This window comes from Lissotriton vulgaris, chromosome 9 (assembly GCF_964263255.1).
Source record: "Lissotriton vulgaris chromosome 9, aLisVul1.2, whole genome shotgun sequence".
Taxonomy (NCBI): Eukaryota; Metazoa; Chordata; class Amphibia; order Caudata; family Salamandridae; genus Lissotriton; species Lissotriton vulgaris.
The window spans coordinates 979,706,985-979,723,245 of record NC_141697.1 but is presented as its reverse complement, the minus strand read 5'-3'; the positions used below and the strand labels follow the sequence as shown (position 1 = coordinate 979,723,245).

Genomic DNA, 16,261 nt, shown 5'->3' with positions numbered 1-16,261 from the left:
TATCGATTACATATGGAAGGAGGGCCTCAACATCATGAAAACGCTTGCTTCCATTCCGGCAGTCCTTCCAAGAATTGAGAAGAAGTATCGAGCTCCACCTGATACTCCATCTTGCTTAATAGGACACCCTCGACCGGACCCGGTCATATCTCAGGCCGCACAACAGAGGTCCAAGAACCCTTCAACTCTTATTTCGACGCCACCTGACAAGGAAGGCAGGAGACTGGATGCAATAGGGAAATAGGGAAGAAGTTCTCTGCTAATGCAGCAGCCTCCATTAAGGCAGCTAATTCGCTAGCAATTCTGGCCCGTTATGATAGACAGATGTGGTCAGATCTGTTTGAGTTCCTTGATCTGATCCCTGAGGATTATCAACAGGAGATACGCAGAATCTTACTTGAGGGAGAAAGGGCTGCATCGGAAATCATTGATTGTGCCCTTGATATTTCCAACACCAACTTTAGGCAATTGGCGGGAGCAGCAGTCCTTAGGCGCCAAGGTTGGCTCAAGTCTACCACCTTCAGACCTGAGGTCCAAACAAAGATCTTGTAACACATGGCGTACGATGGGGATTCACTTTTTGGTAAACACATCGATGGCGCTTTACTGGCAATAAAAACTGATACGGACACTGCCAAATCACTAGGTACTCTACAATACAAGAGAGGGTCCTTTAGAGGAGCAAGAGGCCGTGGTTACTCTTCCAGAGGGAATTATTCCAACCAGCAAAATCGACAGTACCAAACCCAGTACAAACAACCGTACTATCAGTCATCCTACAGACAACCTGCCTCTGGTAGTTTCTCTCGTCAAGGAGGGAAACAGAGCTCAAACAATCAAGGGTGTGAATCCAACAAGTGCCAATGAGCTTTGCCGGACGCCAGTCATTCATCCTCCCCTTCCCGTGGGCGCCAAAATTTCCGCTTTTTACCAACGGTGGCGGAAAATAACTTCGGATCAGTGGGTCCTAGATCTTGTCAGGAATGGGCACACTCAGGAGTTTTTACAGAAACCACCAACAGCGCCGCCCAGGGGTCCCCCTCCCCCTCGTCTTCACTTACTATTCAAAGAGGCCTTAAAGATGCTACACAAGAATGCGATAGAACGAGTTCCTGCTTCTCAGAAAGGGAAAGGATTTTATTCTCGCTTCTTCCTCGTAGAGAAAAATTCAGGAGAGTGGCGTCCAATATTAGATCTGCGCAAACTCAACAAATATCTGAAGAAACAGAGTTTTCGCATGGTAACGCTAAAAGACATTCTGCATTGTCTCAACAAAGGGACTTTATGGCTTCTCTCGATCTGGAAGACGCCTACTTCCACATTCCTGTTCACCCAAAACATCACAAATACCTAAGATTTGCAGTGGGTGGCGTCCACTTTCAATTCAAAGTGCTTCCATTCGGCCTGAAATCGGCGCCAAGAATATTTACCAAATGTTTGGCCCCGGTGGCAGCCATGCTGAGGTCACAGGGAATACAAGTTTTCCCATACCTCGACAACTTGCTACTAAAAGGACCATCAAGAAAATCCACGATGGAGGCGGTCAAGAGTTCCCTCTCCCTATTCTCAAATCTGGGATTGACCCTCAATTCCAGCAAATCTCAGCTTCAACCTCGCCAGGAGTTGACCTTTCTGGGAGCGGTGTTGGACACATGCCAGTGCAATGCGTTCTTGACTCAGGAGCGGCAAAACAAACTGTTAAAGCTGGCAAAACAAATATTTGCAAGAAGGTCACTTTTGGGTCGAACATTTGCTTCCCTTCTAGGGATGTGCTCGTCTGCAATCAGCCTCATCCCTATGGCGAGACTCAGAATGAGGCCGCTGCAGGAGGAATTACTTTGACAGTGGAGGCAAGTCAACGGATCGTTCGACGATCGCATCAAAGTAACATCCAAGATGAAGCAAGCTCTTCTTTGGTGGTCGAAGGCGCACAATTTGTCACCCGGCCTCACATTTCTCCACGACATAACGGAGTTCATCCTGACAACAGACGCTTCCATGGAAGGCTGGGGAGGTCACTTCCAGGACCTTCAGATCCAAGGGCGATGGTCTTGTCAGTACCGGAAGAAACACATCAACAGCCTGGAGCCGAGAGCCATTTTTCTATCCCTACAAGCCTTCCTTCCAAGGATTGCGAATTCGTCAGTGCTGGTGCGCACGGACAATACCACCAGCATGTATTATATAAACAAACAAGGGGAACGAAATCTCTCACCCTGTCGTTGGAAGCTCAAGAAATGTGGGAATGGGCCATACTCCATGGCATATCCCTCAGAGCAGAACATGTACAAGGTATTCAGAACTCTCTAGCCGACAACCTCAGCAGTGCTTTCACAGACTGTCACAAATGGGATCTCGAGCAACAACAAGTGGAGAGGATCTTTCAAACATGGGGAACACCAACACTGGATCTGTTCGCCACGCAACAGAACAGCAAATGCCTATTTTATGCCAGCAGGTTTCCTCAACAGGGATCAAGGGGAAATGCATGGGCGTCCGCAGGGGAGGGCAAGGGGGTGCGCTTGCCCCCCCCTGGATTGCCGGTCCCATTCCTTTTATCCTTAATGTTCATGATTACAGCAGGCTGTTCCCCTGCGAGAAGCCCCAGGAGTTTAAATGTTCTCTCACTTGGGGCCTCTCGCAGTTCTCTTTGAACTCTGGAGGCTGCAGCAGCCCCTCCCTGACCTCGAGCAGACTGTGGACAGGCCCATTGTCATTCTGTCTGCTGCTGATCACCACATAAAGAATGACAATGGGCCGTCTGCCTTTAACTTGCCTTGAAGGCGAGTGATGAAGTTACAATTTTGCCCCCCCCTGGAAGGCGAGTGACGAAGTTAGAATGTTGCCCCCCCCCCCTGGAAAAATTTCTGCGGACGCCCATGGGGAAATGCCCTTTTGATGAGATGGTCCGGGATATTTGCATACGCTTATCCTTCGATCCTGCTCATACCGAAAGTACTACAAAAGATGGAGAGAGCATTGCACTCTCATCGTCATTGCTCTCCGTTGGCCAAGGCAGTATTGGTTTCAGGAACTCCTTCTACTCTCTCAGCAGCTTCCACTTCGTCTCAAGCAGACAGTGTCAATGTTAACAAGAGAAGGGGGCCAGATCCAACATCCGGATCCTCAGTCACTGCACATGCACGCCTGGCTCCTGACTTCTTAGAGTTCAAGGATCTTAACATCTCCTCAGACTGCAGGGCGATCTTATCACAGGCCCGTGCGCAAAGTACTATCAAGACATATCGTTTTAAGTGGAAACGATTCTGTTCCTGGTGTGGAGAAAATAATGTTGATCCACTCCAAGCTCCACCTGAGCACATCCTTCCTTATCTGCTGTCCTTAGCTAGGGCAGGACTGGTTTTCTCGTCCATTGAGGTACATCTGGCGGCAATATCCAGATTCAGAAAGAGCTCCAACAAACCATCTTTATGTTCATCATCTTTGATCAAACAATTCACAATTCCTTAAAGGGCTATTCCGAGCTTTTCCTCCAGTTCGGCCTCCTCCTCCTGAGTGGGATCTCAATATTGTTTTGTCCCAACTTCTGAAAAGGCCCCTTGAACCTATTCATAAGGCGAAGCTGAAGTTTCTAACTTGGAAAGTGGCGATCTTACTGGCTCTCACCACAGCCCGCAGAGTCTGTGAGATACAGGCCTTCACGATTGCTCACCCTTTCTTGCAATTCTCTAGAGACTTTGTGATGCTTAGAACCAACCCAAGATTCATCCCAAAGGTGCCGACCCAATTTCACATCAATCAAACTGTCAAGCTCAAGACTTTTTTCCTGGATCCTAAAACTCCGGCAGAGAAGGTTTTACATTCCCTAGATGTGAAACGGTGTCTAAAGTTTTATCTTCAAAAACAAAGGACATACGCAAATCTAATCAGCTTTTTGTTGCTTATGGTCAAGCCACCTTGGGTCAGGCTGTAACAAAGGCAACTATAGCTAGATGGTTGTCATCTACGATTCTCTTCTGTCATGACAAAGCTAACAAACCTTTAGCAAGAAAGGTTAAAGCGCATTCCACCAGAACAATGTCAGCGTCTACGGCCCTTTTCGCTGGAGTGACGCTGGAGAACATTTGCCGAGCTGCTACGTGGAAAAGTGTGCACACTTTTACGAAGCACTACTGTCTGCAAATCAGGATGATACCGCAGTTGGGGAAGCGGTGTTGCAGCATCTTCTTCACTAAGGTTAGACTCTTTATAGTCTTTTATCCTTCTTTTGACTGTTTTAAGCATTTGTATTTCATTATGATGTTTTAATCTTTTCAAACGCTGTCCTATTCTTTAATGTACTTTATGAAGGTTTTTTGATGCATATGTTATGTAAACAAATTTGTGCTCTATAACCTTCCAGGTTGTGTGGGGGTGTATACGATTTATTAACGACAGACATGATGTCACTGCTTGCTACTCTGATTCAGGCATGTGAATCTATGAAAGATACCCCAATACTGGATAAGAAAACAAGTTACTTACCTGTAACTACGGTTATCCAGTATTGGTATCTTTCATAGATTCACATGCACCCACCCTCCTCCCCGGCAGAGCAGTTCTGTTTTATGGATACTTATTCTCACTTGTTCTGGGAAAATCTGAGGAGAACTGCCTGAGCTGGGAAGGTTCTAGAGGGTGAGGACAGCTGATTGGCTGAGGCTACTATTTCAGGTCTTTTTACATAATGAGGTAGATAGGCTGCTAAGTTTTGGGCCTAGCTAGGCCTTTAGGCTTTTCCATCCTACTACAAGAAAGTTTTTAGGCACTGCTATTGTATATATTTTTACCGCGGGACTCCCACCTCGACGACGGGGTATGATTCAGGCATGTGAATCTATGAAAGATACCAATACTGGATAACCTTAGTTACAGGTAAGTAACTTGTTTTCTTTCTGTTCAACTCCTTCCTAGATTAGTTCTTGATTAGTTCAGAGTTGGGTCGTTCTGTTTGGGGGTGCATGGTTATTCTGCATCCAGGGTTCAAAGATGGAAAAAGCCTGTCACTTTAGTTTTTGAACTACTTTGCCTCCTGTCAAAAAATAAAAAAGACAACAGTGCATTAGCTGCTCTGCAACACCATTAGTAAATGTCAGTACCCGCACAGATACTGCTCAGTAACTACTGACTGACAAAGAAAACATAGTAAATGCATGCATACTTCGTTGTTACTATTACCACTACATCATCACTTGGTTAATTATACAGTGCTCCATGATCTCTGTGGCTTTAAAATAAAAATAAGTATTTTGGCACTCTTTATCGCAGCATACAGATTGGTGCAGAACAGGAAGTCTCTGTGGGCTTTTGTTTATGGTATTAGCTAAAAGTCTCAATACTCTGGAACATCATGGCATATCTCTGGTGGTTCAACACCTGGCAGGTTCCCTGAACGCCAGGGCGGACAATCTCAGCCATGGGTGCATGATGGATCAAGAATGGCGTCTTCATTCGAAGGTTGTGCAAGGTCTCTTTCGACAGTGGGGAGACCCTTGGTTAGATCTATTCGCCACTAAACAGAACGCGCAAAGTCAGCAATTCTGTACGTTGGAAAATCCAAGGCAGCACTCGCTAGCCGATGCTTCTTGTCGCAAGTGGAGATGCGGTCTGTTGTACGCCTTTCCGCCTCTACCACTTCTGCCAGAGTGCTGAAGAACAGGCAGAGCCGGGCCCAAGTCATTCTTGTGGCTTCAGATTGGGCATGAAGAGTTTGGTATCCTGAGCTGCCCGACATGGCCTTAGATCCTCCGATCAGACTGCCTCTTTGGGAGGATCTTGTGTCGCAACAGCAGGGGACGGTCCTCCACCCGAACCTGTCCAGTCTCCACCTCCTTGCATGGAGATTGAGCGGCGGCAGTTGACTTCTTTTGACCTGCCTCCCGAAGTCTGTGACGTAATCTTGGCAGCCAGGTGTCCCTCCACTAAGACGGTATACGCCTGCCAGTGGAACAAGTTTGTGGCATGGTGCACAGCAAAGGCTGTGGATCCCCTTTCTGCCCCTCTTTCTGAAGTTCTTTTGTTCCTTCTTACTTTAACCCAGCAGGCCTCTGCTCTGGGCACTATCAAGGGCTATCTTTTGGCCCTCTCTGCCTTCCTTCGGCTGCCTAATTAATCTTCTCTTTTCAAGTCCCTGGTAGTTAATGCATCTCTTTCCTCCAATCCCCTCAGTTACGCCTAAGTGGGACTTGAATCTTGTTCTTACTTATTTAATGTGCGTTCACTTTGAGCCACTTCATAACCTTCCTTTAAGACCCTTGACTCTTAAGACTGCTTTCCTGGTAGCCATCACTTCTGCTAGAAGAGTGAGTGAACTCCAGGCCCTTTCTTCCAAACCATCCATCCTGTCTGTCCATCCGGACAAGGTAGTTCTCAGGACCCATCCATCTTTCCTTCCTAAGGTGGTCACTGCCTTCCATATCGGGCAGACCATTACTTTGCCCACCTTCGTTCCCCATCCTTCCAAGGAGGAGGAGAGGCTCCAACGTATGGCCCCAAAATGTTCTCTCTCCTATCTGGATCGCACAAAACAGTTCCGGGTGGATGACCAACTCTTTGTCGGCTATGTGGGCGCCAAGAAAGGTCGAGCCGTACACAAAAGCACCAATTCTCGATCGGTCGTTTTGTGTATTAAGGCATGCTATTCTCTGGCTGGAAAGGAGCCTCCGTTCGGGCTCCGCGCCCAATTCACCAGGGCAACGGCAGCCACTACTGCCTTGGGAAGAGGAGTTCCTCCAAATGACATCTGTCAGGCGGCCACGTGGGCATCACTGCACACGTTTACAAAACACTACTGCCAAGTCCAGAGAGATGGCTTCTTTGGCCGTTCTGTTCTCCAAGACTTTCTGGTGTGATCTTGGTTCGCAGACCCACCACTATTCTAAGGTAAGGAAGCTATAACTAAAGCGAGCGTTTCTTTCAGATGAACAAGTTACTTACCTTCAGTAACGGTATATCTGTTAGAAACATTCGTTAGTTATAGATTCTTTACCCCCCCCCCCATCCTCCCCGTTCTGCGAACTGATTTCTAGAGTTAAGGACAACCTTTCAGGGCCCTAGTTTTGTGCACTAGTGGTAAGTGTCTTGCATGGCTCTGCGTTTCTGCCGCGGAAAGTCGTGTACAGAACTGACGTCAGCGCACGAGGGCGACATCTAGTAGCTGCCGCGACGTCATCCTGACGGACACGGAGCCGACCGACGCCACCCTCAGACGCGCAGAGGTACTGCTGCGAAAAAGCTTTCTGGATGCCGTCTGACGCCTAGGGGTAATTCTATGGTAAGGAATCTGTAACTAACTAATGTCTCTTACAGATATATTGTTACCGAAGGTAAGTAACTTGTTCTTCAGTGCCTGTGCAGGAATGGTGTCTGGTCCTGCTGCCTTCCCATTTCTCAGATGTTCAATGGCTTGCTATATTCTTCCTTGGTTGGTCTTCTGAATTCGATTGGCAAGTCCTTGTCAGCTGACTGTATGTCTAGTGGAGACTGCAGTAAAGGCTGGTTCAGCAGTTCTTGAAAGTGCTCACCCCATCATGGTTGTTAGCCTTTGTTATCCATGATTGCCAGTTTCCTTGTTATAGCGTAGAGTTCTTTCTAGCTTCCATGGCTTGCTGCTTCCTGGACATCTGTAGCCAGACCACCGATGAATCTTCGTTTGTCTGGGTTTTTATTTTGTTAGTTTTTTTTTGCTTCCTTGTTGGTTTTGCTGTATTTATATGGAAACGCATGGACTTTTACTGAAGGATACTATTGTGAGCGTACATCTATACACAGACAGCACTTTATATACAAGACATTTGAGTTCTGAGAAACTGTCTTTCCTTGGTACAAACTTGGATTAATTAAAATGTTCTCCTCAATCGGGGTAAACTACATTCCTATTGTTAACATCTGTAAACAATTTGGACTAATTCGTACTGAATTCACTCAACCTGTATGGCTTATCTCAATCTCCTGTTTCCCAGCCTCATTACTAGGTTTTACTGTAGACAATTCTCTATCCTTCATTCTTCATATAAGTAAGATAGTGAAGACTGCAAATTTTGAGCTCCATCACTTTGAGAAAATCAGGAGGTCCAACTTAATACACTTAATCTGAGCTGGTAGAAAAACATCTAGGGATCTCGCGTGAAGCTGAAAGGTTGTCATGTTGTATGATACTAATTTATAAGTGTTTTTTCATCTGATTTGTCCTGCTAGTTACAACCATTTTTCACACAGTTTATATACTCTTGCCTGAAATCTGCTAACATTTCTTTGAGCTGTATTGTAGGAGCATGTCACTAGCCCTTACCAATATTTCCCTCTCTCCTTACCTCCCTCTGGTCATCTCAACATAACTGTTCTTTGCACTGTGCTACCGGTGCAGCAACATACTTGGTTAGCAGTCTTAGCAACTTGTTTCTGGAGTTTACCAGATTACTTGCATTGTAATTGCATTTATATAGTTGAGTAATAAGTAGAGCTCAGGATAGCCTAATAAAGTCACACTCTTCGCTCTAAAAGGTACTGTCTTATACCGCTTCTGTCCCTTGCAGAATTCGACTTTTCAAGGTGGTTCTGAGAAGTATGTGCTAAAGCATCTTGATGATGTGTTCTGAATGTGACCACTTGCTATCTGGATGACGTTTGCACGACTATAATACCGTGATGGTTAACGTGTCTTTCTGAATTTAGTCAACTTTATATCCTATTTATTGCAATAGAATTGTTTGTTATAGAAGGTCTTGACTTATAATTTCTTCAACAAACAAAATATCCTGCTCAAACCCATCGTAAGGTATATTTCAAATGACACAATTTTCTCTTTTTCCCATTTCTCTTTCATGACCCTCTTTTCTTCACTCCTTTTTCTCTTGCTCTTTATCTACCCCATTTGTGTCTCCCCCTCCAATATTTGATTTGTTTTTTCCCTTGTTCCGTATTCTTGATCCAACCACCTCGGTCTTGTCCTCTGTCTGACTTCTGTCTCAACCTTCCTTTCTAAATACCATGTATTCACCTTTCTCATCTTGCTGCATATCTCCTTTATCATTCACGCCCTACTCTTTCCTTTTCTCCATTATGTCCTGCACATTCTACCCCTTAATCAACCACCTTTCTGTCTCCCTCTCAACCTATGTGCACCCATCTTTCAATTCACATTCCTCTTATCAGATCGTGTGGTGGATGACTTGAATCCAGTGCTGAATTTCACCCGCCGTGAGGTGGAGAACCTTCTCCATTTTGTGGAGGAAGAGCCAAATCAGGTTGAGGTGGAAGCTAAGAAGTTCAAGGAGTCTGTTATTCAACTTGCGTGCTTGAAGTTTCCTCATCTCATCACAAGGGTAAGAAACCAAGTCCACCCCTTCCTGCTAGTAAAATAATTTTATGCCAGATACAGGGAATCAAATTGCTGAGGAAATCCATATTTAATTTCCAGTTTGATGAACTGAGTGTCCAGGGCAGTCAATAGCGTATAAATAGTGTAGTTAAGATGGATTTTACTCCAAAACCACAGAGTAATAAACCAGCTTTCCCAGTGTAACTGGAAGCAACCTCATTACTGCATTCTCTGCACTGTTGTTTTAGATAGTTTGGGTTTAATACTGACAATTTGTCTGCAATATTTACTAATCTTTTAACATCGTATTCCCAGTGAGAACCTTACTCCTTGGTTTTTAGGTCTCGCCTGTCGATGCGCATGCGCATCGAGCTTGCGAGACTATGGGGGCTTATCCACTCTTTAACCAACTTGCAAGGAATCGTGGCGATTCCTTGCAGTGCACGAGAAATTTAAGCTCAATGCGCATGCGCATTGAGCTTAAAAGCGCGTGCACATGCCCCCAGCCGCCTGCCTTGCCTACTCTCTCTCTCACTGCCTCCCCCAGCTCCGCCCCCTCACTTCTTGATTGCAAGGCCGCTAGGCCGTGCCTCCCCTACTCTCCTCCCCCCTCCCCCTCCGTGTTACGGTCTTTGCAACTCCCCAGCCATATGTTAAAACCCCTCGCACTCCAGGCCCCCGCTCCGCCCCCTCCCCTGCCCGCCGTGTCGCATTTCTCCTCCCCCTCCCCTTATCTGCCTTCCCTCCGTCTGTTTCCTCTCCCCGCTCCGCCCCCTCCCCTGCCCGCCGTGTCGCATTTCATGCGGCCCACAAACACATTCTATGGGATTCTGGTCTCTGTGCTGCATTGTCTCATGCTGGGGGTCAATCCTGGTTACAGAGCACCTCTCAGCTGAAATGGATTTCTACTACAGGGAGGGTCACATGCAGCCTTTTACACCCCGAGCACTCGAAATCAATACGAAGCAAGCAAACCTCTAATGCTGCCACATTGGGTTTAATATCTGGGCCTAAGCAGCCGATCGAAGGGCTCGTCTTCGGAAGCCTCCTGCGAACAATACATTTTTACACACCAACAGACACGATCTATATATATGGTGCGAAGAAACCTCTCCCCAGGATACAAAACACATTTTCTTTTCGAACTAACATTTTCCTGCCCCACTGTCGCAGGCTCCCCATGCCACGCTGACCTCTTTTTGTAACAAAAATGAAAACACCATCTATCACCTCCCGCAGCTCAGTGACTTCCCTGGGAGGAGCTTGGTTTCATTGGGAAAACATCTGTGGGTTTGTGACCTGACCAACTCTGACCTCTGCCTCTCTCACCCCACCCCATCCTCCAGCTCACAGGCCTGGGGGCATATTTACTGCACAGGCCCGAGCTGCAGGAGCGTGCTGGCTCCACTGGGTGGCGCCTACCAGCAGCCCCAAGGACAGCTACACGTGCCACCTCTGCTCGCTCGAGGTATGAAGAGGAGACATGTTCACTCCACTGGCCCTCACCCTCACTCACCCCTCACCCACCCTCAACCCCTCATCCCCACTCACCCTCACTCACCCTCAACCCCTCACCCTCACTCACCCTCAACCCCTCACCCTCACTCACCCTCAACCCCTCACCCTCAATCCCTCACCCTCACTCACCCTCACTCACCCTCAACCCCTCACCCTCACTCACCCTCACTCACCCTCACTCACCCTCACTCACCCTCACCCTCACTCACCCTCACCCTCACTCACCCTCAACCCCTCACCCTCACTCACCCTCAACCCCTCACCCTCACTCACCCTCAACCCCTCACCCTCACTCACCCTCAACCCCTCACCCTCACTCACCCTCACTCACCCTCAACCCCTCACCCTCAACCCCTCACTCACCCTCACTCTCACTCACCCTCACTCACCCTCAACCCCTCAGCCTCACCCTCACTCTCACTCACCCTCAAACACCCTCAACCCTTCAGCCTCACCCTCACTCACCCTCACTCACCCTCAACCCTCACCCTCACTCACCCTCAACCCTCACCCTCACTCACCCTCAACCCCTCACCCTCACTCACCCTCAACCCCTCACCCTCACTCACCCTCAACCCCTCACCCTCGACCCCTCCCCCTCAACCCCTCACCCTCACTCACCCTCACTCACCCTCAACCCCTCACCCTCCCTCACTCACCCTCACTCACCGACACTCACCCTCAACCCCTCACCCTCACCCTCACAACACATATTGTGTTACAATAGGTGGCACATTTGCGAAAGATAAAAATATTGGCATTGTAAATAACAAAGCTATCAATTCGCTATTTTCAAAACAAGCACATAAATAAAAAATGTGTCCTTTACAATACCAATAGCTCAAACTTTCCTAATGCGAGACCTATTGCATTGCTGTGCTTCTCTCCCCTGCTGCACTCTCCTGCTCTCTAGAGATGTGGCCTAACGACCAGAGCTGCCATCTAAGTCACGTAAATACAAAACATGTTGCATTCCAAATGCTATAGGTGTCACATTCGCAAAAGTTATAACTATTGGCATTGTAAATGACAAAGCCATCAATTTAGCAATTTTAAAAACCAACAAATTAATAAAATGTCATTTACAAGACCAATAACTCCAACTCTTCTAATGCGAGACCTATTGCATTTCCAATGCTTGTTTCAGAAAGTAAGTACATCCCTGTGTTTCAATTTGATCATTGTACCCATATTATAAGTCAATTGGTACTACAATATTTTTGATACACAGAATGTTGTGGTTATCAATTTACTTGACATGGAGATTAAGGTAGCAGTGAAGGTCTCCCCTTTGTGTATTATTTGGGTAGGAGATTTCAACTGCACCTTACGTCAGCGTAGCAGGAGCAAGGCTTGTGGGTTGGTAGATACTGATGTTCAACCTATGACCGACTTTCAACATACCATACAGGGCAACACCTTAAACTCCATTATTGTTGTGAATGACCTACGTATGATTGACACTTTGGTTAGCTCTCCAGTGGTGCAATATCTGACATTTGGGGGGGGGGGGGGGTTCTGGGTTTTTCAGAACCGGTACTAATCCGGTAACCCAGCGGTGTCAGGGCAACACCCAAAGACCCCGGATTCCCCTGTCTTGGCAAACAGAGACACGGGATACTTCTTCATGACGTCAAAGACCAAACTTTATTGGTTGCAACCAGGGACAGAGATCTACGAAGTACACATGGGTAGTTCGTCAGAGACTGCACACTTCTATGAACGAAATACTGTCTTTTATGCCGAAAATTACGCCTCTGGCAACATTACAATTTACATTTGGTGCATACAAACTGACCAATGACCAGTTAGCATTTCAAAAGTAGCAAATGACGACAGGCAAAAACAATCCCCTTTTCCGTTGTCCAGCCCACCAAAAACGATCGCACACATGCTTGGTTTCCTGTTCGATCAGGCCGGACAAACCCATCATAAACCCTTCAACCCAGATCGATGAACATGTCGTAAAGGAAAGGCAGAAACAGATGGAAAGGAGATAGAGGAGGTGGGAACGGTGTGCCATAAACTCGGACACGTCCTGCCCTTTGATCTTTATCAGGCCAGCTGCTGCACAAGGAACTGGCTCAGCGGGATTCGCCCCAGGCGAGGAGTCAGTTCGGCCAGGTCAACCAGAAGTCAGCTAAGGCATACGTGTCAAGGACTCTCTCGGCCGCAGTCATCGGGCCTATGTTAGGGCAACCACACAAAATGGCTGCCACATACAAAATGGAACCCGGAGGTTCAGACTAAATCCTCAAATGCAGAGTGTTTTCCTATATCGATTCATACGAAAACACTCACACGTTACACTCGCCATTTGCGGTCTGTAGAGACCAAAATCGTCCTTTTCCGACGATCTTTATAAATCGGGTTTCGGAACTTTCGACCCCAATTCGGAACCACGGAACCACAGACCCTCCTTTTGCCCTATCATAGGCAATAAACCCAGACCCATTTTAATATGAATCCGGATCTATATTCATCAGATCATCGATATGCTGCTGTAGCATCATCCTATTACTAAGCATCTTTCTCTGGACAGGTTTCCGTACGCACAAAGTAGGACAAAGGCCACAAATAGCAGGAGCACACTGTACACAGAGACAGAACATGAACAGGATTGCTAAGACCATCCCAATGACCATCAGAATTTTCAAACCCCAAGTGGATATCAATCCCCATAACCATCCCATCAAAGACCAATCACCTTTGTCCAGGTGGACAGAATCGGAGATTTTATGCAATTTGGAAATGGCCTGGAAGACTGATGGAGCGTTGTCTGGAATAAAAACACAGCAGCTTGATTGAATCAATCTACAAACTCCACCTCGATCTGCCAGGATAACATCAAGGGCAACTCTATTCTGAAGTGTCATAAGTCTATCCGACTGGAGCTCAGCAGTCAGGTTACCAAGGGCACCGGCAGTTTCAACTATGGTGGACTCAACCACTCTTGTTAGCTGACGAATATTCCTACTGTTAGCCATAGGTCCCCAGAACAGCAAAAAACCCTTAACGAAATCTCCCACTTCTTGACCTGCAGTGTCTTCTTGGCTAAAGACACCTCTAGCAACTCTCGTCTTGTGGTAATCTGCCGCAGCTGTAAAAGTGGGGGTAACAGAAAGGAAACAAAACATGTGCCCGAAAAGTCAGGGGGCAACCATGTGTAGGCTTTGTCGTAGCAAACAAAGTAGGTACCCTTGGCAGCTAAGAACGCTGGGGAAGACTGAGACGGAAACACATAGGTCTCAGCACAAACACTCTTCCCTAACTGAGCCTTCGGATTCTTACCATTGCCCTGCAAACAATAGTAGCCCTTATGGGGCACTATCCAGAACGGTGGAGAACTTTTCGCTCGCTGGTTAATACTCAGACTAACTCCATATCCAGTTACGTTCCAACCACTATATGGTAGCCTCTCATCTTTCGGAATAGTCTCTACTGCATTAGTCCCTCTAATCATGTCGACTATACCTCTAGCTAATAGGCTATTGTTCGAATTATCTTTCGGTGAACGTAGGGGTGAACACTGTGGGCATAGATGAACATGGTTCTGTAAGCTCGAATCGAACCATTTAAACTGAAGGGCCAAACCAGATAAGGAATACCCTTATCGGTTGTATGAGGCATCAAACCACAAATCCAGCAGTTCGTTGTATTAATCACTAACTGATGCTGGTGCAAAAGTTGAATGAAAGAATTATTAGAGAATTCCAAACGTCTGATTACCTCATGTTCAGGCAAAGGGTGGAAAGAATGAGAAGAAATAGTAGGTGAAGGTGTAGGTTGCACAGTGGGATCAGACGTCATTTTAAAAACAAATGGTTCGAGGCATGTGGGCTGCTGAATTCATATCTGTGCATAGATCGCCGACTAGTGTTAGGTCCGGATGATTGCACATTGTTGTCCTGGAAGAATCTTCGAAGTATCACGAGATAGGTGGCTCCTCCCCTGGACTACAGTGCGCATGGGCATCGACTCCATCCCCAGATTGTTTTTAGCCATTGTGGCCAAGATGGAGTGAAACTCAGTGAATGATGACCATGCTATGAGTATATATGTGAATACTGCAGCTGCTACAGGCGCAGTTTGGAAAAGTGTCTTGAGAACAGCCTGCCCTACAGCTGCCTGCTGTTTGGAGTGCACATCTACACAGTAATGTTTAGTAAATGTGTGTGTGGTAGACCATGTGGCTGCTCTACATATGTCCTCTAAGGGAATGTTTCCAAGGAAAGCCATAGAGGCCCCCAACTTTCTGGTGGAGTGGGCTCTTGGTGGAATGGTAAGAGTGCGTTTTGCTTTTGCATAGCAGATCTGGATACATTTAACGATCCACCTAGCAATACCAGCCTTGGAAATAGGGTTACCTTTGTGGTGTGGCGCAAAGGCGACAAAGAGCTGCTTAGTTTTTCGAAAATCCTTAGTCCTATCAATGTAATACATCAGGGCCCGTTTAACGTCAAGGGTGTGGAGCATCCGCTCCGCCAGTGACTCAGGATTTTGAAAGAAGACAGGTAATTCGATTGTTTGGTTGATGTGGAACTGAGACACAACCTTGGGCAGAAACTTAGGGTTAGTGCGGAGCACCACCCTATTGGAATGAATTTGGATAAATGGCTCTTGGATTGTGAGGGCTTGCAATTCACTAACCCTCCGTAGCAATGTAATTGCTACGAGGAAAGCCACTTTCCATGTCAAGAACTGAATCTTGCAGGAATGCAGTGGCTCAAAGGGAGGACCCATCAGTCTGGTAAGAACCACATTGAAGTTCCACTCAGGAGCTGGTGGAGTCCGTGGCGGAATGACTCTTTTGAGGCCTTCCAGAAATGCTTTGATGGCAGGTACCTTGAAAAGTGAAAGGTGTTGTCTATTTTGGATGTGCAATCATCCGGACCCAACACTAGGCGGCGATCTATGCACAGATATGAATGTCAGCAGCCCTACATGCCAAGAACAGATGCATACTAGTAAGTAGCATATTCGCTACATAACGAGCTATAAAGATCATGACGCTTAATAGCAAAAATATACATGGCATCAAAAAACATTTTTTCGACATTATTTTGCATATACGTTTTCTAAAAGTCAATGTCTGCACAGGTCTCTCCAGCTCAAAGAAATCCATCCTAAACTAAAGGTGCTGCCCGCGGTGGTTGGTTGTGCCTCTGCTGCACCCAGGAAGACTGCCTCGGGCCAACAGAACCCTCGATCTAGTGTCTCGGGCTTACACTCCCAAGACTGGTAGTAACCGCGACCCTAGCAGCGAGAACCGGATGGCAGTTCAAGAAAAACAAAAATGAGTAGATCCTTAGCGGAGAGTTAACCTGCAAACAATAAAAAAAAATCAACTTTATTAATGCTTTATTTGTCCTTAATTCTCAGTCTCAAATTGTATCGGTTTCTTCCAGGTGATTCTTGATCGGT

General features: G+C 46.7%; 1 protein-coding gene across 2 annotated transcripts in view; it reads left to right on the top strand.

The window, feature by feature from the left end:
* The window catches only part of RAD54L2 (RAD54 like 2), a 1,034,525-nt gene that overhangs the window by 785,033 nt on the left and 233,231 nt on the right, over positions 1 to 16,261 (top strand). For both annotated transcript variants that reach the window (XM_086938836.1, XM_086938837.1), the window contains exon 17: positions 9,154 to 9,323. In XM_086938836.1, the coding sequence (XP_086794962.1) occupies positions 9,154 to 9,323 (170 nt within the window). The remainder of the gene's footprint in view (positions 1 to 9,153; positions 9,324 to 16,261) is intronic.